The following is a 24,177-nucleotide window of genomic DNA, read 5'->3' as shown; positions in this document are numbered from 1 at the left end:
AATAAGTTTTTTTATTATTAAGGATGTTAATCCCTTGCCATATGTGTTGTGAATATTTTTTCCAAGGTTGTTGTCTTTTCATATGGTGTCTTGTGCCATGCAAGATATAAAATAAAAATATCCTATGGCTTCTGAATTTTGGGCTATGTTTAGAAAAGCTTTCCTCACTTCAAGATTATAAATATATTTATTCAAGTCATTACTTTTTGGACTCTTATGGTTATTTTTTATATTAAAATCTTTGCTCTATCTGGAGTTTATTTTGGAGTGAGGAGGGAAGTAGGAATCCAATTTTAAAATTATAAATGGTTAGTTGGTTGTTCCAATACCTTTTCTTAAATTAATCCTGCCATCTCTATCATATGTCCATTTTTATTGGGGTCTAATTCTGTACTTATTCCATTTTAGGGAAAGGATCTGTTTAAAGACTTTTTTTTTTTTTTGACGGAGTCTCGCTCTGTTGACCAGGCTGGAGTGCAGTGGTGTGATCTTGGCTCAGTGCAAGCTCCACCTCCTGGGCACGACATTCTCCTATCTCAGCCTCCCGAGTAGCTGGGACTACAGGCACCCACAACCATGCCCAGCTAATTTTACTAGAGACGGAGTTTCACCGTGTTAGCCAGGATGGTCTCTATCTCCTGACCTTGTGATCCACCTGCCTCGGCCTCCCAAAGTGTTGGGATTATAGGCGTGAGCCACTGTGCCCAGCTTAAGAGGTTTTATAATACATATTAATATTTGAGAGGCAAGTCCCCCCACTCCACTCCTGCCACTACTCTTCTTTTTTTTATTTTATATTTTATATATATTTTTTGAGATGGAGTCTCACTCTGTTGCCCAGGCTGGAGTGCAAGGGTGTGATCTCAGCTCACTGCAACCTCTGCCTCCTGTGTTCAAGCGATTCTCCTGCTTCAGCCTCCCAAGTAGCTGGGATTACAGGTGCCTGCCATCATGCCCAGCTAATTTTTGTATTTTTAGTAGAGCCGGGGTTTCACCACGTTGGCCAGGCTGGTCTCGAACTCCTGACCTCAGGTGATCCACCCGCCTCAGCCTCCCTAAGTGCTGGGATTATAGGCATGAGCCACTGTGCCCAGCCAATACTCTTCTTTTTCATAGTGATTCTTAAATGCTTATTCCAAATGAAATTTAGAATAATTCTGATAAATTGTAGATAAAATTCTGTTGATTTTGATTTGGCCTGAATTCAACTTACACACTGATCCAGACAGAACTGTCATTTTGGCCAGGCACAGTGGCTCATGCCTGTAATCCCAGTATTTTGGGAGGCCAAGGTGGGTGGATCACTTGAGGTCAGGAGTTCGAGACCAGCCTGACCAACATGGTAAAACCCCGTTTCTACTAAAAATACAAAAAAATTAGCCAAGCGTGGTGGTAGGCCCCTGTAATCCCAGCTACTTGAGAGGGTTAGGCAGAATTGCTTGAACCTGGGAGGGAGTAGTGAGCCAAGATCACAACCACTGCACTCCAGTCTGGGCGACAGAGCGAGACTCGGTCTAAAAAAAGAAAGACAAAAAAAACAAACAAAAAACTCTGTCATTCCTACAATGTTGAGTCTTGTTACCTAAGAATGAGGTGTTTTAATTATTTTGTTTCTTCAGAATTTAACAGTGCTCTTCAAGTAGTTTCTAAAAACTTTGTGGGTTTTTTTTTTTTTTTTTTTAAGAGATTGCATCTCACTATGTTGTCCAGGCTGGTCTCAAACTCCTAGCCTCATGGGATCCTCCCGCCTTGGTCTCCTACAGTACTAGGATTACAGGCATAAGCCACTATGCCCAGATAGTTTATGAACATGTTCTAAATATATTCAGAGAAACTGTGTGGCTTATCTCAAGGGGCACCATTCACACTGCAGTCAATGAAATTAAAGGCACCCCACTTCCCTGTGAGATGTATACAAGCAACCATGAGTGTTTTTTTTTTTTTTTTTTTTTGAGACAGGGTCTCATTCTTCCACCTACGCTGCAGTGCAGGGGTGTGAACATGGCTTACTGCAGCCTCAACCTCCTAGGCTCAGACAATGATCCCACCTCAGCCTCTCGAGCAGCTGGGACTACAGGTGTGTGCCACCACACCTGGCTAATGTTTAAATTTTTTGAAGAGATGGGGCCTCCCTCTGTTGCCCAGGCTGGTCATGAACTCTTGGCCTCTGCCTCCCAAAATGCTGGGATTACAGGCGGGAGCTACCATGTCCAGCCTATTTATCTTATTTTGTTATTGTGAATGTGACATTTTCTTCCATTATACTTAAATTAGTTACCATTTGACAGAGGAAGTAGAGAAAGTTATTGATGTTTGAATGCTAATTTCTTTTTTTTTTGAGATGGAGTTTCACTTTGTCGCCCAGGCTGGAGCACAATGGCACGACCTGGGCTCACTGCAACCTCTGCCTCCTGGGTTCAAGTGATTCTCCTGCCTCAGCCTCCCACATAGCTGGGATTACAGGTGCTCGCCACCATGCCCAGTTAAATTTGGTATTTTTAGTAGACGTGGGGTTTCACCATGTTGGCCAGGCTGGTCTCGAACTCCTAACCTCAGGTGATCTGCCCACCTTGGCTTCCCAAAGTGCTGGGATTATAGGTGTGAGCCACTGTGCCTGGCCTGAATGCTACTTTTTAAATCTGCTATATTACATTGTCTATTGGTTCTTTTTTCTTTTTTATTGATGGGAGTCTAGCTATATCCCCTAGGCTGGAGTGCAGTTGCGCTATCATGATTCACAATGTAAACTTGAACTCCTGGCCTCAAGCAATCCTCCTGCCTCAGCCTCCTGATTAGCTGAAATTACAGGTGTATGCCACCATGCTTGGCTTCTTATTGTTTCTTACAGTTCTTCAGTTGATCCTCTTAGATTTCCAACATCTAATCATATATAAATAATAATTTCATTTAAAACTTTTATGTACTATACTGTCACAATATTAAATAATGTGATCATGAATAGAACTTATGTTATGTCTTTTGACCTTAAGTCCAGTGCTCTTTTTTGAGTATATATTCAATCCACTAAACAGTTATTGAGCACCAACAATCTGTAAAGCATTGCTATAGATGAGAAAGACATGGTAAAAAGAAAAATCATTCAATGCCCACATTCATAATCTTTGTTTATTTATTTTTTTGAGATGAAGTCTCACTCTGTTGCCCAGGCTGGAGTTCAGTGGTGTGATCACAGCTCACTGAAGCCTCAAACTCCTGGGTTCAAGCGATCCTCCCATCTCAGCCTCCCAAGTAGCTGGGACTATAGCCATGTATCACCATATCTAGTTAATTTTTATTTATTTTTTGTAGAGATGGGGGCTCATTGTGTTGCCCAGGCTGGTCTCCAACTCCTGGGCTCAAGTGATCTGACTGCCTCAGCCTCCCAAAGTGCTGGGATTACAGGCATGAGCCCCTGTGCCCAACCTCATAATCTTTTCTTATCCCAACAGATCTAGAGCCACAATAAAAACCCAGTTGATAATTCTTGCAATGTTAAAACCTGTCCAGCAAATTCAATATCCTATCCTACTAAACTGAAATGTGACCATATGCAAAAATTATTCTCCAAGGACAGGAGTGTTTCGTTTTTGTTATTTTTTAGGAAGAGGGAAGCAGAATGAGCTGGGACTAAGGAAGTGAGTGAACAATGGGCATGCTAAGTAGATATTTACCTGAAAGCCAAATACATAAAATAAACAAGGGGCTGAATCTCCCCCACTCAGAAAGCTAGAAGCAGAGCTTTCTGAAAGCATGAGTAATGTGACCTAAGGCAGAGTTTAACCTCAGGGGGAAGGTATAAGAAAAGAAAGCATGCATGAGCATGTTTTTAAGTCTGTGAACTGCAATCGTGTGTAGCTAACAACCTAGTGAGACGAGACAGCAATGTAATAAATGTCATAATAAAGTTAAGTATTAACATAAGGTGCTAAAAGAGAATCTTTCTCAAAGGTGAGTCACTCATTTGGCATGTGTATATTGAGTACCTATTGAATGTCAGGCCCCCACCTACACACAACATGCCAAACAAAAATAGGTAGGATCCCTCTTATAAGCTTCCGGTCTACTGAGGGAGGTGGCTTTTATTTAAGAAAACATATAAATATGTGTGTGTATGATGTATATATTATTAGGAATTGTGCTAAGTGCTATATGGGAGATAATTCCATGAGAAGATAAGGTGACATAACTTACATTTGGGGCCTCGGGGAAAGCCTCTCTGAGAAGGTAGACTTTAAGTTGAAAAGTGAGGGGTGAATAAGCAGAGAGCATACCAGGCAGGAGTGATTTTTGGAGTGAAGTCTTCTGGGATGAGCAGCCTTCTGTTCCCTCTGATGAACAGAGAGGAAAGGGAATCTCACTTATGCAAAGGCATGAAAGCACAGGTGTGACAGGTATGAGGAACTACAAGTTACCATAGCTCAGTAAGGGGACATGTGGACATGGAAACACCAGGAAAAGAGAAAAGCAAAACGCAAAAATATGAAGAAGATGGAAGAGGCACAAACTAGAAATCCAATTCAGTATGTGTTGATTATTTACTATGTGCTTAGCAATATCTTAGGGGATTCTTAAAGCGTAAAAAGAATGGCTCCTCCTCTCAATAAACTCGGAGTCTAAATGGGTAGATACTGACTGCATCCTCAACTAGATTCTCTTTTTTTTTTTTTTTTGAGACGGAGTCTCGCTCTGTCCCCAGGCTGGAGTGCAGTGGTGCAACCACAGCTCACTGCAAGCTCCGCCTCCCGGGTTCACGCCATTCTCCTGCCTCAGCCTCCCGAGTAGCTGGGACTACAGGCACCCACCACCACGCCCGGCTAATTTTGTTTTTGTATTTTTAGTAGAGATGGGGTTTCACCGTGTTAGCCAGGATGATCTCGATCTCCTGACCTCGTGATCCACCCGCCTAGGCCTCCCAAAGTCCTGGGATTACAGGCGTGAGCCACTGCACCTGGCCGACTAGATTCTTTTAATATCATAAACTGTGTTTTTGTTTTCCCAACCAGTAACCCCTAAAATGAATTTTTAAATTAACAAATGAATCTTACTTCCTGCCACAGGCCCCAACTACTACTTTACAGCAAGTAAATGATTTTTTTTTTATATTCCATAATTCTGTTTATGTAAAGTACAAAAAATAGACTATACTAACGTACGCCTTTAGGAATTTGGATAGTAGTTAGTTACCCTTACTGGGAGTGGTTAAAGAACTGGGAGCATGAAAGGGTTTTCTGACGTGCTGGTCATGTTTCCTTTCTTGATCTGGTTACTGGGTATACAGACATGTTCTGTGTGAGAAATTTTTTTTTTTTTTTTTATACTTTAGGTTTTAGGGTACATGTGCACAATGTGCAGGTTTGTTACATACGTATCCATGTGCCATGTTGTTTTGCTGCACCCATTAACTTGTCATTTAGCATTAGGTATATCTCCTAATGCTGTCCCTCCACCCTCCCCCCGCCTTTTTTTTTTTTTTGAGACGGAGTCTCGTCTCGCTCTGTCACCTAGGCTGGAGTGCAGTGGCGCGATCTCAGCTCACTACAAGCTCCGCCTCCCGGGTTCACGCCATTCTCCTGCCTCAGCCTCTCTGAGTAGCTGGGACTACAGGCGACTGCCACCAGGCCCGGCTAATTTTTTGTATTTTTAGTAGAGACGGGGTTTCACCGTGGTCTCGATCTCCTGACCTCGTGATCCGCCCGCCTCGGCCTCCCAAAGTGCTGGGATTACAAGCGTGAGCCACCGCGCCCAGCCTGCAAGTAAATGATTTTATGGCTAAAAATCACTCAGTTTTACTGGCTGCTTCTCAAAAGGCCAATAATGCTGATGAGGCTCTTCAGAGAGTGAGAAGTACTTTTTTTTTTCTTTAATCACCTCTTCATAGCCTCCTCCCAATAAGCACTTCTAATTATATATAAGTAACATGTTAATTTTTTCTTTACATATAGCATACTAGCTCTTTTAAAAATCTCATCTTTCCTATTTCAGGATCTCAGATAGAAAAAAGTTAGAAACTGTTATTGAGGCTATTAAGCTTGAATGTCCTTGCTCTAATCTTTGCAAAGATAAAACCCACAATGCTCATTAAGCTGCTTGGATAAGCTGTTGTTTTACTTCTTACTGGAGGAGCTTAACAATGAAAAACAAAGCTAGCATGAGTTCTATCTACAAAAAATGATGTCCTAATTTGAGCTCAGTTCTAACATATTCTAATAATTCAATTAGTTCTGGGACTGTCACAGAATGTCCCAGTCTTATGACAGTTCTCTTATTTTCTTCCTGTATTTTCCCTTTATTACTATGGTTTGGAACCCACATTTCAGTCTTATCCTTAGAGTCTAAGATAATTAAAATAGCACACGTGGAGTTATATTTATTTGAGGGGGTAGGAGACAGCTGTGACTCTTTCAAGGCTGGGACTGGAGACAGTAAGCAATAGGCAGAGGTGTTTTGTTTTATTATATATATACAGATATTTTTTGAGACAAGGTCTTGCTCTGTGGCCCAGGCTGGAATGCAGTGTTATGAACACAGCTCACTGCAGCCTCAACTTTCTGGGCTCAAGTGATCCTCCCAACTCAGCCTCCTGAGTAGCTGGGACCACAAGTGTGTGTCGCCACGCCTGGCAATTTTTTTTTTTTTTTTTTTTTTTTTTTGAGACGGAGTCTCGCTCTGTCACCCAGGCTGGAGTGTAGTGGCGCAATCTCAGCTCACTGCAAGCTCCGCCTCCCAGGTTCACGCCATTCTCCTGCCTCAGCCTCTCCGAGTAGGTGGGACTACAGGCGCCCGCCACCACGCCCAGCTAATTTTTTGTATTTTTAGTAGAGACGGGGTTTCATGGTGGTCTCGATCTCCTGACCTCGTGATCCGCCCGTCTCGGCCTCCCAAAGTACTGGGATTACAAGCGTGAGCCACCACGCCCGGCTGGCTAATATTTTTACAGAGACAGGGCCTTGCTATGTTGCCAGGTTGGTTGTGAACTCTTGGGCTCTAGCTATCCTCTTGCCTTGGCCTCCCAAAGTGCTGGGATTACAGGTGTGAGCCACCACACCAGCCGTGTTTTGTTTTTAACTGGAGAAAGAAGCAATGCTATTAACAATTAACAACACACTGCCAAACTCTCAAGCAAAAATGACCATTGGTTCCTCTGTGCTGCTCTCTTCTTTGCTCAGCAGGCTTATACTACGTGGGAGGAGGCAGTGCAGTGTGGGAGTTTGCCCAGGAGAAACAGTAATTTGCTGCTGGAGCAGGTGTCCTAGAGGAGACCAGGAATTTGTTACAAGAACATGGTGGAGAAATTGATCTTGAAAAGAGGCGGCTGGGCACGCTGGCTCACACTTGTAATGCCAGCACTTTGGGAGGCCGAGGCGGGTGGATCACTTGAGGTTAGCAGTTCAAGACCAGCCTGACTAACATGGTGAAACCCCGTTTCTACCCAAAATACAAAAATTAGGATGGGCGTGGTGGCTCACGCCTGTAATCCCAGAACTTTCGGAGGCCGAGGTGGATGGATCACCTGAGGTCAGGGGTTTGAGACCAGCCTGGCCAACATCATGAAACCCCGTCTCCACTAAAAATACAAAAAATTAGCTGGGCATGGTGGCGGGTGCCTGTAATCCTAGCTACTCTGGAGGCTGAGGCGGGAGATCGCTTGAACCCAGGAGGCAGAGGTTGCAGTAAGCCAAGATTGCACCATTGCACTCCAGCCTGGGCAATAAGAGCAAAACTCCGTCTCGGAAAAAAAAAAAAAAATTAGCCAGTGTGATGGTGCATGCCTGTAGTCCCAGCTACTTGGGAAGCTGAGACAGTGAATTGCGTGAACCCAGGAGGCGGAGGTTACAGGGAGCTGAGATCATGCCACTGCATTCCAGCCTGAGCCATGTAGCGACACTCCATCTTAAAAAAAAAAAAAAAAAGAAAAGAAAAAAGAAAGAAAAGAAGAGAAGAGGTACTTCTTTTAACCTAGAAGAGTAAGAATGGGTTCAGATAGAGATAAGAGAGGTATAAGTTGGAAGGTAAGAAATGAGAAAGGTTTATGCCTTATGGTGATTCCCAAGTTTTCTTGGTTCTCAGAGCCCTTAGTGTTTCAGAATTTCTTTATGGCGCTCCCTGGACCAATAGACAAATCTAACAGTTCCATTTATCAGGTACAGTTCAAACAACCTAATAAGTAGTTATGTCTGGATAATTCAGCAGCTGTTTGAAAAATAAATTGAGCACTATAGATAGAGTGGCTCTAGTTTTGATTTTTTTTTTTTTTTTTTTTTGAGACGGAGTCTCACTCTGTTGCCCAGGCTGGAGTGCAGTGGCGCGATCTCAGCTCACTGCAACCTCTGCCTCCAGGGTTCAAGCAATTCTCCTGTCTCAGCCTCCCGAGATTACCACAGGGGATTACTACAGGCGTGTGCCACCACGCCTGCCCGGCTAGGTTTGATTTTTTTAACCGCACATATAATTCACCCAACGACTATAATTCAGTGGTTTCTGGTATATTCAGAACTGTGCAATTATCACCTCTAAAAGAAACCCTGGGCTCATTAGCAGTCACGATTCCTTCCCTGTCATTTCCCCATCCCTAGGCTACCACGAATCTACTTTCTGTCTCTATACTACATTCCTTTCTTTTTTTTTTTTGAGACAAGAGTCTTGCTCTGTCGCCCAGCCTGAAGTGCAGTGGCTCAATCTCAGCTCACTGCAGCCTCCGCCTCCCAGGTTCAAGCAATTCTCCTGCCTCAGCCTCTTGAGTAGCTACAATTACAGGTGCACGCCACCACTCCCGGCTAATTTTTGCATTTTTTTTAGTAGAGACGGGGTTTCACCATGTTGGCTAGGCTGGTCTCGAATCCCTGACCATGTGATCTGCCCACCTTGGCCTCCCAAAGTGCTGGGATTACAGGCGTGAGCCACCACGCCAGACCACTACATTCCTTTCTATCATAGCTGATTAATATTCCATTGTATGGATATACCACATTTTGTTTATCCATTCATTAGTTGATGGACATTTGGTTTGTTTCCACTTTTTGGCTATTTTGAATAATGCTGCTGTGAACATTCACGTATAAGTTTTTGTGTGATTTTTTTTTTTTTTTTTTGAGACGGAGTCTCGCTCTGTCGCCCAGGCTGAAGTGCAATGGTGTGGGCTCACTGCAACCTCTGCCTCCTGGGTTCGAGCGGTTCTCCTGCCTCAGCTTCCTAAATAGCTGGGATTACAGGCCCGCGCCACCACACCTGGCTAATTTTTGTATTTGTAGTACAGACGCAATTTCACCACGTTGGTCAGGCTGGTCTCGAACTCCTGACCTCATGATCCACCGCCTCGGCCTCCCAAAATGCTGGGATTACAGACATGAGCCACCGCACCCGGCCGTGTGAATATGTTTTGATTTTTCTTGGGTATATATATATATATATATGATTGGAATTGCTGGGTCCTATGGTAACTGTTGAAACTTTTACGGAACTGCCAGACTATTTTCCAAATTGGCTGTATTACTTTTCCATCCTATCTGCAGTACATGGGGGTTTAAATTTCTCCACATTCTCACCAACACTTGTTATTATTTATCTTTTTGATTATAGCCATCCTAGTGTATATGAAGTGACATCTCCCTGTGGTTTTAATTTGCATTTCCCTGATGGCTAATAATGTGAATCTTTTCACGTGCTCACTGGCCATTTGCATAACTTTGCAGAAATGTCTATTCAGATCCTTTGTCCATTCTCTTTTTTTGACAGGGTCTTGCTCTGTTGCTCAGGCTGGTGTGCAGTGGTGTGATCATAGCTCTGGTTTTATAGTTTTAGTTCTTACATTTAGGTCTTTTTTTTTTTTTTTTTTGAGACGGAGTCTCGCTGTCACCCAGGCTGGAGTGCAGTGGCGCGATCTCGGCTCACTGCAGGCTCCACCCCCCAGGGTTCACGCCATTCTCCTGCCTCAGCCTCCCGAGTAGCTGGGACTACAGGCGCCCGCCACCTCGCCTGGCTAATTTTTTATATTTTTAGTAGAGACGGGGTTTCACCATGTTAACCAGGATGGTCTCGATCTCCTGCCCTCGTGATCAGCCCGCCTCAGCCTCCCAAAGTGCTGGGATTACAGGCGTGAGCCACCGCGCCTGGCCACATTTAGGTCTTTAATTCATTTTGAGTTAATTTTTGTTTTTTGAGATAGGGTCTCCCTCTGTTGCCCAGGCTGGAGTGTAGTGGTGCAATCACAGCTCACTGTAGCCTCAACCTCCTGGGCTCAAGTGATCCTCCTGCCTCAGCCTCCTAGGACTGCTAGAATACACCACCACACCAGGCTAATTTTTAAATTTTTTTGTAGAGACAAGGTCTCACCATATTGCCCAGGCTGGTCTTGAACTTCTGGGCTCAAGTGATCCTCCTGCCTCAGCCTCCCAAGGTATTGGGATTACAGGCATAAGCCACCATGCCCAGCCTATCCCAGCTTTAAATACTACCTATCTGCTGATAACTGCAGAATACAGATGGGTAGCTCATTCCTCTTTCCAGACTTGATTATTCAACTGCGTTCTGGACATTCCCTCTGAATGCCTGATATCTCACACCCAATACGTGAAAAACGGAATTCCTGATCTTCCTTTCAAAACATGCTCTTCCTCAGCCTTCCTCATCTCTGTTAATGGCATTTCCATCATCCAGTTGCTTATGCCTACCTTGGAGTCATTCTTGACTCCTTCATTTCTCCCACCAGCCACATCCCATCTGCTGGGAAATCCTATCGGCTTTACCTTCAGAGTATATGTAGGATTCTGTAGCCTCTTTTCATCTCAGTTGCTACCTACCTCTGGCACCTGTGGCCTGGATTACTACAGTTAGCTTCCTTAGTGACCTTCCTGTTCTACTCTTGCTTCCTTAAATCCATTCTCAAACCAGCAAACAAATAAATTCTTAAATCCTGCAATGGTTTCCCTGCTCACTCTGCTCCAGCCATAATGGCCTTCTTACAGTTCTCTGAACACACTAGGCACACTTCCGCCTTGGGGGCCTCTGCTGTAGTTTTTTCCTGTGCTTGGTCCACTCTTTTCCCAGTTCTTCCCATGGCCCACCTCCTTACTTCTTTCAAGTCTTGACAGAAATGTCACTGTCTCAAAGAGCCTTATTTTGACCAACATATTTGAAACTGCAAATTACCTGACATATTCTCAATCTCTCTTACCCTGACCCACTTCTTTTTCCCAGTACTGATCCCTACATGATGTACTTAGTTGTGCTCATTACCTTTCTGTTATTGCTTATCCTTTGTTTTCTCCCTACAAGAATATGGAATCTATGAGTGAGGAATTTTTGTTTACTGATGCATCCCAAAAGTTACAACAATGTAGCATATGTAGTCACTCAAAAATTTGAGAATACAGGCTGGCTGTGGTGGCTCATACCTGTAATCAGAACACTTTGTGAGGCTGAGGCAGGAGGATCACTTGAGCCCAGGAGTTCAAGACCAGCCTGGGCAACACGGTGAGGTTCTGTCTTCATAAAAAATTTAAAAATGGCCGGGCACAGTGGCTCACGCCTGTAATCTCAGCACTTTGGGAGGCTGAGACGGGCGGATCACGAGCTCAAGAGATTGAGACCATCCTGGCCAACATGGTGAAACCCCATCTCTACTAAAAATACAAAAATTAGCTGGGCGTGGTGGCGCATGCCTGTAGTCTACTACAGGAGGCTGGGGCAGGAGAATTGCTTGAATCCAGGAGGCGGAGGTTGCAGTGAGTGGAGGTCGTACCACTGCACTCCAGCCTGGCAACAGAGCAACAGAGCAAGACTCAGTCTCAAAAAAAAAAAAAAAATTTAAAACTTAGCTGGGCATAGTGGTACATTCCTGTAGTCCCAGCTACTCAGGAGGCTGGGACAGGAGGATGGCTTGAGCCTGGAAGGTTGAGGCTGCAATGAGCCAGGCCTGTACCACTGTAATTCCAGTCCAGGCAACATAGTGAGATCCTATCTCTAAAAAAAGGAGAAAGAAAAAAAAATTGAGACAACAGAGAATTTTAACAAGGTTATTCCTATGCTTAAGTGTGCATACAATCTGGCTAAAAGGTAGCATATATGTAAAAAATATAAATATCAATACAAGGGGGCTGGGCGTGGTGGCTCACACCTGTAATCTCAGCACTCTGGGAGGCCGAGGTGGGCAGATCACCTGAGGTCAGGAGTTCGAGACCAACCTGGCCAAATGGCAAAGCCCTGTCTCTACTAAAAATACAAAAAAATTTAGCTGGCATGGTGGTGCGCACCTGTAATCCCAGCTACTCAGGAGGCTGAGGCAGGAGAATTGCTTGAACCCAGGAGGTGGAGGTTGCAGTGAGCTGAGATTGTGCCACTGCACTCCAGCCTGGGTCACATGGCCAGACTCTGTCTCAAAAAAAAAAAAAAAAAAAAAAAGGGGAGCCGGCGGGGGCGAGCAGGCTGGGCGCAGTGGCTCACGCCTGTAATCCCAGTACTTTGGGAGGCCACGGTGGGTAGATCACCTGAGGTCAGGAGTTCAAGATCAGCCTGGCCAACATTGTGAAACCCCGTCTCTACTAAAAACACAAAAATCAGCCGAACGTGGTGGTGGGCGCCTGTAGTCCCAGCTACTCAGGAGGCTGAGGCAGGAGAATCGCTTGAACCTGGGAGGCAGAGGTTGCAGTGAGCTGAGATCATGCCATTGCACTCCAGCCTAGGCAACAAGAGCAAAACTCCATCTCAAAACAAAACAAAACAATACAAGATAATTAGCACATGCTAATAAGACTCTAATGATATAATGAATATGTACACAAAATTTTGAACACAATTATAGGGAGTTCAAACATTCCCTGAAGCCAACTATGGGTCCTGAGTTGAGAATCTTCGGTTTCAAATACAGTTTTATTACCCAGGACTTGGTGAGAATGGGATTTAAACTAGTTCTTTTTTTTTTCTTTTGAGACGGAGTTTCGCTCTTGTTGCCCAGGCTGGAGTGCAATGGTGTTATCTCGGCTCACTGCAACCTCCGCCTCCCAGGTTCAAGCGATTCTTCTGCCTCAGCTTCCCTAGTAGCTGGGATTACAGGCATATGCCACCACGCCTGGCTAATTTTGTATTTTTAGTAGAGATGGGGTTTCTCCAGGTTGGTCAGGCTGTTCTCGAACTCCTGGCCTCAGATGATCCGCCCGCCTCAGCCTCCCAAAGTGCTGGGATTACGGCATGAGCCACCACACCTAGCCTAAACTAGTTCTTAAAGAATACGCTATGAAGGAGAAAGAGGGGCAGTTGGGGGAAGGTCATCTCAAGCAAGGGACATAGCTAAGGATGACAACAGGTTGGGCATGGTGCCTCATGCCTTAAATTTTGGGAGGCAGAGGTGGGTGGATCGCTTGAGCCCAGGAGTTTGGGACCTGCCTGGCCAACATGGTGAAACCGCGTCTCTACTAAAAATACGAAAATTAGCCATGCATGGTGGCGGGCGCCCGTAGTCCCAGCTACTCGGGAGGCTGAGGCAGGAGAGTCGCTTGAACCCAGCAGGTGGAGGTTGCGGTGAGCTGAGATCATGCCACTGCACTCCAGCCTGAGCGACAGAGTGAGACTCTGTCTCCAAAAAAAAAAAATACCCGGTTTGGGCCGGGCGTGGTAGCTCACACCTGTAATCCCAGCACTTCCGGAGGCCGAGGCGGGTGAATCACTTGAGGTCAGGAATTCGAGACCAGCCTGGCCAACATGGTTAAAACCCATCTCTACTAAAAAATACAAAAATTAGCCAGGCGTGGTGGGAGGTGCCTTAATTCCAGCTATTTGGGAGGCAGAGACAGGAGAATCGTTTGAATCCGGGAGGCAGAGGTTGCAGTGAGTCGAGATTGAGTCATTGCACTCAAGCCTGGGGGACAAGAGCGAGACTTCTCTCAAAAAAAAAAAGGAAAGAAGAAAAAAGAAATTCCAGGTTTGAGGCCAGGCGCGGTGGCTTACGCCTGTAATCCCAGCACTTTGGGAAGCTGAGGCGGGTGGATCATCTGAGGTCAGGAGTTCGAGACCAGCCTGGCCAACGTGGTGAAACCCTGTTTCTACTAAAAATACAAAAATTAGCTGGGTGTGGTGGCATGTGCCTGCAATCCCAGCTATTCGGGAGGCTGGGGCAGGAGAATCGCTTGAACCTGGGAGGCGGAGAGCTGAGACTGTGCCATTGCACTCCAGCCTGGGCAACAGAGTGAGACTCCATCTCAAAAACACAAAAAAAAATTAAAAAAAAATTCCCGGTTTGAAATTGAAAATCAGAAATAAAATTAGGTCAGGCCCATTTATTTATTTATTTCTTGAGATGGAGTCTTGCTCTGTCACTCAGGCTGGAGTGCAGTGGTGCGATCTCGGCTCATTGCAACCTCCACCTCCCGGGTTCAAGCAATTCTCTTGCCTCAGCCTCCCGAGCAGCTGGGATTACAGGCATGTGTCACCATGCCTGGCTAATTTTTGTATTTTTAGTAGAGACGGGATTTCACCACATTGGCCACGTGGTCTCAAACTCCTGACCTCATGATCTGTCCACCTCGGCCTCCCAAAGTGCTGGGATTACAGGTATGAGCCAACACACCCGGCCATTCAGGCCTAGTTATTTAGATTTGGGTGTTACTTATTGAATCTTTGAATATGGGGGAAAAAAGTTATGAGAGAAAAAGAATAAAAATAGAGATTATTCAAAGGCTATGGATGGGGCTGGGCACTGTGGCTCATGCCTGTAATCCCAGCACTTTGGGAGGCCAAGGTGGGCAGATCAACAGGTCAAGAGATCAAGACCATCCTGGCCAACATGGTGAAACCCCATCTCTACTAAAAATACAAAAATTAGCTGGGCATGGTGGTGCACATCTGTAGTCCCAGCTACTCGGGAGGCTGAAGTTGTAGGGAGCCAAGATCGCACCACTGCACTCCAGCCTGGCGACAGTGAGACCCCGTCTAAAAACAAAACAAAACAAAACCAAAGGCTATGCATGAGACAAAGTGAATAGTCTATTACTGTGATTATAACAAAATGTTGAATTTATATACGGTAAAATCTTGATAGAATGCTTGAATTATATAGGTATTATGGGAAATACAATGTTGTGGTTAATTGAAGAATAATACAAAATTTTGTTTTAACTTTTGCTTGCTGGGTTTTTTTTTCCCCCAAAAAATCATTATACTTTTTTTTCCCTCTTGATAATTAGGAAACACATAAATTATTTTTAGATGATTCAAGATGTCACTATCCTTCAAGCTGATTATTGTAAAACACGTGTTTTCAATGTAAAATAACACAGTTATGGAGTTTGGGATATAGCTATGGTAACCACAGAACATACCCTGGTGTTTTAAGATTAGGGAAAGTCGGATAACATCAAAACAATTCTAAGAAAAAATTTTAAGTATTTTTCAGGCTATATTAATTAAGTAGTACTTCAGTGCTTTTTTTTCTTTTTTTTTTCCAACACTACGAAGGCTAAAGATATTATTATCAAATGTATTACTACATCATTGGCACAGTTTCTATTGGTATCTACTTGCTTTTTAATACAGAAGACGTTTATGATTTACACTCCTCCTACTTTAGAAATTCACTCCATTCACTTCTTTTGCGCTCCTCCAGATATAATCTGAACTTCCAGGAATAGTTCTTTCTTGGTGTTACAAATGTTGGCTTCCCCCCCTCCCTGGAATTCTATTAGAATGTTTCTGTCACTTTAGAAACTTTCTTATTCTAGTGCAACATGCCAAGAAACCCAGGTATAAAATAGTGATTGTTTAATCTTACTTTGACACGTGTGCCCGTCCTTATAAATCTAGACCCTGTACATTACATGCATACAACTATCCCTATGGCTCTCCTAGTAAATAATCTCACAGACCCCACCTGAGGCTTCTGAAAAAAAAAAAAAAAACCAATTACCTTAAATTTTATTAAGAGCTCTTCGTAAACTACTGAGCAAGAGAAGTGAATCCTGCGTAGATTCAGTCCCCGGTTCCCAAAGCGCTTCCCCGCCCCGTGTCTCTGAACAGCTGGAGAGGGCAAACCTCCGCTAAGAAGCGGAGGCCGCCAGTGCTCATCACACGCAGGAATTAGGATATCTGGTTTGAGAACACCTATGCTGTACCACATTCTTCTCTCCCCCTACTCCGCCTGAAATAAAACATAGTGAAGCGTAAATCTTGAGTCCCTTGGTACCTTCTCAGAAACGGCGGCGAGGAGGCTTCAAAGGGGCTTCCTGACCCGGGATCCAGACGGTCGCGCGGGTACTCAGCACTCTGGGCGGGACAGTCCCCGTCCCGAAGGGAGGGCCCAGGAGGGGTGGAGCCGTCCCCGCCCGAACACGGGGGCATCCGCACTCCCCGTAGGGTACCCCGCGTGCTGGCCCCGAAGCGGTGGCAGTCGGGGTGGCGCTCTTCCTCCGCTCTTTGGGGTCTCGGCGCCCCTCAGGGCAGGGCGGGAGACCGCTGAGGGGGCACCCTCAAGTTCAGCTCAGGCTCATTACACCAGCCGCGCCGCGGTTCCCCTTGACCGGCTTTCCGTCGGCCCTGGCGGCTGCGGAACGGTCAGCTAGACCCCACCAGCTGGAGCCGGCATCACCTGGGAAGCAGCCAGGCCTCCCGGAGGCCACGCCCGGGGGAGGAGCCTGCGGACGCCCAGCCGGGTGGAGCACGCCAGGTGAGCACGCCTGCGCAGTCGGGCCGTAAACAAGCCCGCCCCTTCCCTTTGGCCCGCCCTCGCAGGGCTGGCCCACGGGTGGGAGGGGCGAGAAGGAACAGGCAGGGGGTGGGGGAAGAGGGAGCACCAGGAACAGCGCCTGCGCGGTGGGCGTGATCCGGGCACTTAGGGCAGGATGAACGCTGCTTTCCAAGATGGCGACGGAGGGAGGAGGGAAGGAGATGAACGAGATTAAGACCCAATTCACCACCCGGGAAGGTCTGTACAAGCTGCTGCCGCACTCGGAGTACAGCCGGCCCAACCGGGTGCCCTTCAACTCGCAGGGATCCAACCCTGTCCGCGTCTCCTTCGTAAACCTCAACGACCAGTCTGGCAACGGCGACCGCCTCTGCTTCAATGTGGGCCGGGAGCTGTACTTCTATATCTACAAGGGGGTCCGCAAGGTACCGACCCGGGCGTCACCGGAGCCAGCCAGCGGCGTAGGCAGAGGCCGGGAGCAGGGCGGTGACAGTGGGGCCAGGGTGACCGAGAGGGGTGGCCGTCGCTCTTACTTTTGAGTGGGCCGGTAACTCCACTGGGGTACTCCTGAGGAGAGGGGATTCAGGAGTAAGGAGGGTGGTGGCGGTGGCGTTTCGAAGGGGTGGGGGCAGTGGAAAGGGACCGTGGGGCGCGGGGGTTCTGGCTGGGAGGCTCCCGGGGGAGCCGGCTGCGTCCCCTCCTGCTTGGTCCATCAGACTCTGACATGGCCAGGGAACGGGCCTGCGAGTCCCCAGAAGAGGTGAGGTGGCCGTCTTGTCTGCTTCGATTGCCTCGCTTCCCTGGAGGGTTGGAAGTCTCGCCCTGGGTTAGAGAACAGGGACGCAAGACAGCTTAACAAGATCTCTGTAAGGCGGAACCGGGGCCGGGAAGCGGAGGATTGAGACTAGGTCAGAAAGAACCTGCTCGGCACGCAGGGCTACTCCACCTGCTGCCGCACTGACACTTGCTAGGAGTCTCTCCTGGTGTTAACATTTCTATTTCCAAAAACATCCGCGGGAGGACGGCTGTCACTGTCTCCGCCGTGGGGACCTTCTGAAAGATTGTTAAGGAGAGTCATCTTGTCCCTTGTAGTATGCGAAGGGCTGAGTACTACAGTTGAAATGATGTTTCCAGTGAACTAAGCTGGTTCAGAGGAGTTGTGTGAGAGTGCCCAGATTAATCTTGTCCAACAAGTCAGACTGTGTCCCAAACAGGGAGGGATATGCCTTAAAAACTACTTTAAAGGGACCATCCTTCTTGGCAGGCGAGTTACCAGTAATTCTGTGAAGCATGTAAGCATCCTTTAAAAGTATCTCTTAAAAGCAGCCATTTATTAGAGCTTTCCTTTCATTGGCTATGTAACTATGTTTTCACTGAGAATTGCTTATTTTTGAGATTGTAGTCTTTGACTTGATGTCATGGAAGAGTGAGGAAATTAATGCATCCCACAGCACCTCCAAATAGGACAAGGTGGTAAAAGATTAATTCGTAAATGCATGTTAGCATGAAAATAAATAGTTATATTGAAGAGTGAACATTCTTCAGGATTTAACATAGCCAGATCTAGTACAGGATTTTCGCTTGTTACAAGAGCTAGGGAAATGACAGTGGTATCTAAATGTAGCAAAGTTGTTTCTTTCATTCAGGGTGAATCTTTTTTATTAGTCTTTATGATAATAAGTGTACCACTGTATTTAGGGTATGCTGTTGGAAGTTATTAAGGGTAAATCGCTTGACCTTTTTTTTTTTCCTCGTTTGGAATTGCAAAAGCTCGAAGTAGTCTTCAGTCTAGAGGCTGAAGTTTTACTCCTACTCCCAACTTTGTCACTGACTTGTTGGGTGACCTTGGATAAGTTATTTAACTTCTATTTGCACCTCTTTAAAAAGGGAATGTTACAGTGTACGTTGTAATTAATAATATAATAATCGTAATGAACTTTAAGGCCCTGAAACACTCAGTAGATGTAAAATATAGTTAAAGAAATACTGTCAAATAAGAAGCTGCCGTCTTGACATTGATAATCAGAGTGAAAGGACCAATTTTGTCTCAGGAAATTTAAAATTTTAAGTTATAAAAATTTATATTTATATAAAAATACGATGTGCTTAAAAACTAAATTCACTAGCAATTATTAATGCAGGAATTACTTAAAAAAATTTTTTTTCTTTGAAAGGTTATGACTTCCGAAGCATCCTAATGGCAGACCTTACCTGGATCTGGTAGCCCTGTTTTACATCATAAAGACAGGTTTCTTGCCTGGAAGTATCATTACAGTAGTGTTCTCTTTTAGTGGGACGCTATTCCCTGAAGGGTAAAAGGAGGCAAGGTTTTTAAAACCACACCAAAAAATTATTTTAAACAAGATAAATGTGAAATAGATAAATTGCCCTTACCTGCATAATTTGAGTGTTTTAACGTTTTTTGGGTAAAATTTCATTTTCGTGTGGTAGTATCTTGTAGATACATTTGCATTGTGTTGCAGATGTTTCTACTCTCTTTTAATTGTAACTTAAACATTTTTTTCATGAATGAGTTTGCATTTATTTATTGTTATTTCTGAGTATAAGTGACTTTTTATGACTATTTTCTGATTTAAAATATAGGAAATACATTTTCCTTAATTGGAAAACCAAAATTTACTTTTTAGAGTTAGTAGTTATAAACCTATTTTTGACAGGTGGCTATTAAACATGTTTTTATTTTTGTTTTTAGTGACAGGATCTCATTCTGTTGCCTAGGCTGGAGTGCGGTGGCATGCTCATCGTTCACTACAGCCTCAAACTCCTGGGCTCAAATGATCTTCCCACTTCAGCCTTCCTAGTGGCTGGAACTACAGGTGTGCACCACCATGCCTGGCTAATTTAAAAAAAAAAAATGTTTTTTAGAGATGGAGGTCTTGCCGTGTTGCCCAGGCTGGTCTTGAACTCCTGGCCTCAAGCGATCCTCCCACCTCAGCCTGCTAAAGTGCTGAGATTATGGATGTGACCCACCACGCCCAGCGCACAGTTGGCTGTTTTGGCTGTTTTTTTTTTTGGTCCTTTGAGGCGTGTAAAATTTTACATAATTATTTGGATTATTCAGAAGATCTAATTTAGATGAGTAAATTCAACTTAAGTCTGTGTGTAAAATGAGTAGAAAATAGGTCTTTTAAAGAACTTAACTCATGAATTACGTGCTACCATTCCTGAGAGGAAACATGGGGTCCTGGGGAAATGGAGTAGGTGAGGAAGTAGTCTAACATTCATGCTGAGGAGTGCAGTCTTGATCCTTTTAAAAGGTTTACAGGTCAGTGTCTGGAGCTAAAAGGAACTTTAGAGTTTGTTATTTCACCCTCCTCAGAGAGAACCAAGGCCAGAGAGGGGATGCAAACCTGTTAGAATTTTTTCTCTTAGGAAAACGAGGCACAGCTGAGTCTAAACTAGCTTAGAAGAGACTGATGCAGCTTTTTGATCACAGGGATATCATATACTCCAAGCACCTCAGAATCTACCCCGGCATTTTGCCATATATTATTTTATTAAATTCTTGAGGTAGATTAAAACATCTTTTCAGAATTGAGGAAGTTTAGAATGGGGTTTCTTGTGTGAGGAGATGTAGTTTGCAAATTTATTTGACTAAAGACGCTATTAACATTGATTTAATACTGACACTAATCATTTCACCAGATTTGAGTGACTACTGTGATAGTAATAATACTAGGCAAGGTGATGTGAGGTATTCAGAGCTAAATAAGACCCTGTCCCTCTCCCCAAAAGACTTTCAACTACTAGCTTTTAAACATCCTTTTTTTTTTTTTTCTTTGAGACAGTCTAGCTCTGTTGCCCAGGCTGGAGTGCAGTGGCACAATCTCGGCTCACTGCAACCTCCGCCTCCTGAGTTCAAGCTATTCTCCTACCTCAGCCTCCCGAGCAGCTGGGACTACAGGTGCGTACCACCACGCCCAGCTAATTTTTGTATTTTTGGTAGAGATGGGGTTTCACCATATTGGCCAGGCTGGTCTCGAACTCCTGACCTCGTGATCCACCTGCCTCGGCCTTCCAAAGTGCTGGGATTACAGGCGTGAGCCACCGTGCCCGGCCGTAAACATCTTTATTACATACTTTGTTCTCCTTTTTTTAAAAAAGAGATTGTGGTCAGGTGCAGTGGCTCACTCCTGTAATCCCAGCACTTTGGGAGACTGAGGTGGGAGGATCGCTTGACCCCAGGAGTTTGAGACCAGCCTGGATAATGTATCAATACTCTGTGTCCTCAAAAAAATAATAACAAAAAAAAGAATCAGCTGGGCATGGTGGTATGTGCCTGTAGTCACAGCTACTTGGGAAGCTGAGGAGGGCTCTTGAGCCCAAGAGTTAAGGTTACAGTGAGCTATGATTGTGTCACTGCACCCCAACCTGGGCAACAGAATGAGACCCTGTCTTTAAAACAACAAAAATGGGGAGCGGGACTGCGCGCCATGGCTCACGCCTGTAATCTCAGCGCTTTGCGAGGCCAAGGCGGGTAGATCACCTGAGGTCAGGAGTTTGAGACCAGCCTGGCCAACATGGTAAAACCCCGTCTCTACTAAAAATACAAATATGAGCTGGGCGTGGTGGTGCACGCCTATAGTCCCAGCTACTTGGGAGGCCGAGGCAGGAGAATCACTTGAACCCTGGAGTCAGAGGTTGCGGTGAGCCGAGATCATACCACTGCACTCCAGCCTGGGCGACAGAGCTAGACTCTGTCTCCAAAAAAAAAAAAAAAAAAAAAAAAAGGTTGTTTTAGGATGTAGGATAAAAGATGCCAAAGGTAAGGTAGCTGGGCTTATTGGACCAATCTTCTCATTTTATGGACATCTTGTTTTACATAAATATGAATGGCCTCCATTCAGATCTCAGCTTAACCATCACTTCCTCAGGAAATTTTTCTTTGAATCCCCATGGTGTATCAGTTTTCCCCTATTACATGTTTTTTGTTTTTTGTTTTTGAGACAGAATCTTGCTCTGTTGCCCAGGCTGGAGTGCAGTGGTGTGATCTTGGCTCACTGTAACCTCTGCCGCCCAGGCCTGAGTGATTCTTGTGCCTCAGTCTCCCGAGTAGCTGGGATTACAGGCATGCACCACCATGCCCAGCTCATTTTTGTATTTTAATAAAGATAGGGTTTTGCCATGTTGACCAGTCTGGTGTTGAACTCCTGGCCTCAAGTGATTCACCTGCCTCAGCCTCCCAAAGTGCTGGGATTACAGGCTCTATTACATGTTCTTAGAGCATCCTGTACCTTGCCTTCCTAGCACTTTTCTGAATTTGTAATTCTGTGTGATGATCCAACTGTGTGTTCTATAAAACAAAGTTCCCTTAGAATAGGGACCTTATCTTTCCTGCTCTCCATCTTCTCAATGCCCAGTATAGTGTCCAGTTTAGAGTTAGGCGCTTGCTGTTTATTTGTTGAGTGAATGACTGAGTAAATCCATGTCTATCTATGCCAAACTTGAAAGAGATCTTTAGAAGCTGAAAAACCTATTCCATTTTGGGCCCAAAAGTAACTGGGGTATTTTTTAATAGCTCATATCTTTTAAAAGACATTTAAAAATATTGCTAGTAGATAAAAAATTTAACCTTCTTAAAATAGGGAAATCGTGTAAGAGACAATGAAGTAATAGTAAACAAATGACACAGATTACTTTTGATCTACTTCTGTCAAACCATGTCACCTACAAGATCCATGTACAACTTTTAAAAACTGTACTCAGGCCAGGAGTAGTGGCTCATACCTATAATCCTAATAACACTTTGGGAGGCCAAGGCGGGAGGATTGCAGGAGTCCAGCCTGAGCAACACAGTGAAACCTTGTGTGGGTTCTAGACCAGCCTGGACAACATAGTGAAACCCTGTCTCTACAAGGGTGGGCGTGGTGTCATGTGCCTCTAGTCCCAGCTACTTGGAAGGCTGAGGTGGAAGGGTCACTTAAACTGGGGAGGTTAAGGCTGCAGTGAGCTGTAATCATGCCACTGCACTCTAGCCTGGGCAACAGAGTGAGAGCCTGTTTCAAAAAAACAAAACAATCAATAATAAACAAAAACTGTACTCAGAATTACTTAACGTTCAAGCCAAAGAACCTTTCTACCTCCCCACATCTTAAGATTCCAGGCCACAAATATACTGCCCAGAGAAGTTACTGAAGTGGTAACTACAGGAGGTAGGAAGTAGATTTAGAGGGTTCTAAGATTTTTCCAACTCTAAAGCTTATATGATTCTGTGCTGAGTTTTTTTTTTTTTTTTTTTTTTTTTTTTTTTTAAATGAAAATGGATTCATCATTCTATTGGGGAGATATCTTCATCTCTGGTTCATTGCCTACTTGATTTGGAATTGAGAGGGATGGGGTGTTTGGGAAAGCAAGCTGAAAACATTGTGATTTCTAGGTCTTTATGCTAGAAGAGTTTTTTTTTTGTTTGTTTGTTTGTTTGTTTTTGAGACGAAGTCTTGCTCTGTCACCCAGGCTGGAGTGCAGTGGCTTGATCTTGGCTCACTGCAACCTCTGGCACCTGGGTTTTAAGCGATTCTCCTGCCTCAGCCTCTGAAGTAGCTGGGATTACAGGCGCATGCCACCATGCCCAGCTAATTTTTGTATATTTAGTAGAGACAAGGTTTCAGCATCTTGGCCAGGCTGGTCTTGAACTCCTGACCTCATGATCCACCCATCTCGGCCTCTCAAAGTGCTGGGATTACAGGCATGAGCCACCGTTCCCGGCTAGAAGAGCTTTATGTTCATGATGCTGAGATGAAGTTGGGGCCAGAAGAAGAGTCAGTTGATGAAAGCTAAAGTATTTTTAGATCCTGATTAAAGAAGAAGTTAATGGATTGACTTGAGAGAGAATGAGAGTTCTGTTAAGGGAATGCTCATATGGGAAATGTTCTGTCTCTTTGTCAAAAACTGCAGGACCACCTGTTGGTGACATTGGAGGAATTCCTGCTTTGTGTGGGAGGGTGAACTAGATGCCTTTAAAAAGTTTCCCCCCCACAGACTGGTTTTAGATACTTTATTGCTTCAGAGAGGGTCATGTTCACACCCTTCTCCCATTTTGTACTTTTTCACACCTCCTTGGCTCCCCTTTTATAATTTAGAAAGAGGTTTAGAAGTCTATAACTTTTTGTATTAGATTTACTTTGAGAAATCTTGTGCTTAATTTAGTAGGTCACACAGGGTTGCTGAATGACTGGAAACTTGTGTTTCTTTTCCATTAAGGGCTATTTACTGACTTCTGAAATATTGATGATTTATTTGATTTTAGAATGTTGCATACTGAGGGGAAAGCATCTTAATATATCATTTAAAGCAGGAGATACTTTCATACTATACCTGGGTTCTCTTGGCTTTGAAGAGGAGGGTGGTCATGAGATTTTGAAAGATTCCATGGGTGGCCTGTAATCCCAGCACTTTGGGAGGCCAAGGCAGGTGGATCATCTGGGGTTAGGAGTTCAAAACCAGTCTGGCCAACACGGGGAAACCCCATCTCTACTACAAAAATTAGCCAA

At 44.7% G+C, this 24,177-nt stretch overlaps 2 protein-coding genes across 22 annotated transcripts in view; one reads left to right on the top strand and one right to left on the bottom strand.

Annotated features, from left to right (window-relative positions):
- HSP90AA1 (heat shock protein 90 alpha family class A member 1) overlaps positions 1-16,502 on the bottom strand; it is a 56,347-nt gene extending 39,845 nt beyond the window's left edge. The window contains exon 1 of the mRNA XM_055288104.2: positions 16,169-16,502. Within this exon, the coding sequence (XP_055144079.1) occupies positions 16,169-16,323 (155 nt within the window). The 5' untranslated portion in view covers positions 16,324-16,502. The remainder of the gene's footprint in view (positions 1-16,168) is intronic.
- Positions 16,503-16,773: 271 nt separating this feature from the next.
- The window catches only part of WDR20 (WD repeat domain 20), an 85,437-nt gene continuing 78,033 nt past the window's right edge, over positions 16,774-24,177 (top strand). For 8 of the 21 annotated variants that reach the window (XR_010121997.1, XM_063643867.1, XM_055288123.2 and 5 more), the window contains exon 1: positions 16,774-17,091. Coding sequence is in view for 20 of the 21 variants with exons in the window: in XM_063643867.1 (XP_063499937.1) it covers positions 16,843-17,091 (249 nt within the window). In the remaining variant the exon portion in view is untranslated. Of the gene's footprint in view, positions 17,128-24,177 lie in introns of all 21 variants that reach the window. The other 13 variants (XM_055288112.2, XM_055288109.2, XM_055288114.2 and 10 more) reach the window with 7 other exon arrangements.

Source organism: Symphalangus syndactylus, chromosome 8 (genome assembly GCF_028878055.3).
Source record: "Symphalangus syndactylus isolate Jambi chromosome 8, NHGRI_mSymSyn1-v2.1_pri, whole genome shotgun sequence".
Lineage (NCBI taxonomy): Eukaryota > Metazoa > Chordata > Mammalia > Primates > Hylobatidae > Symphalangus > Symphalangus syndactylus.
This window is presented reverse-complemented; position numbering and strand designations above follow the sequence as displayed.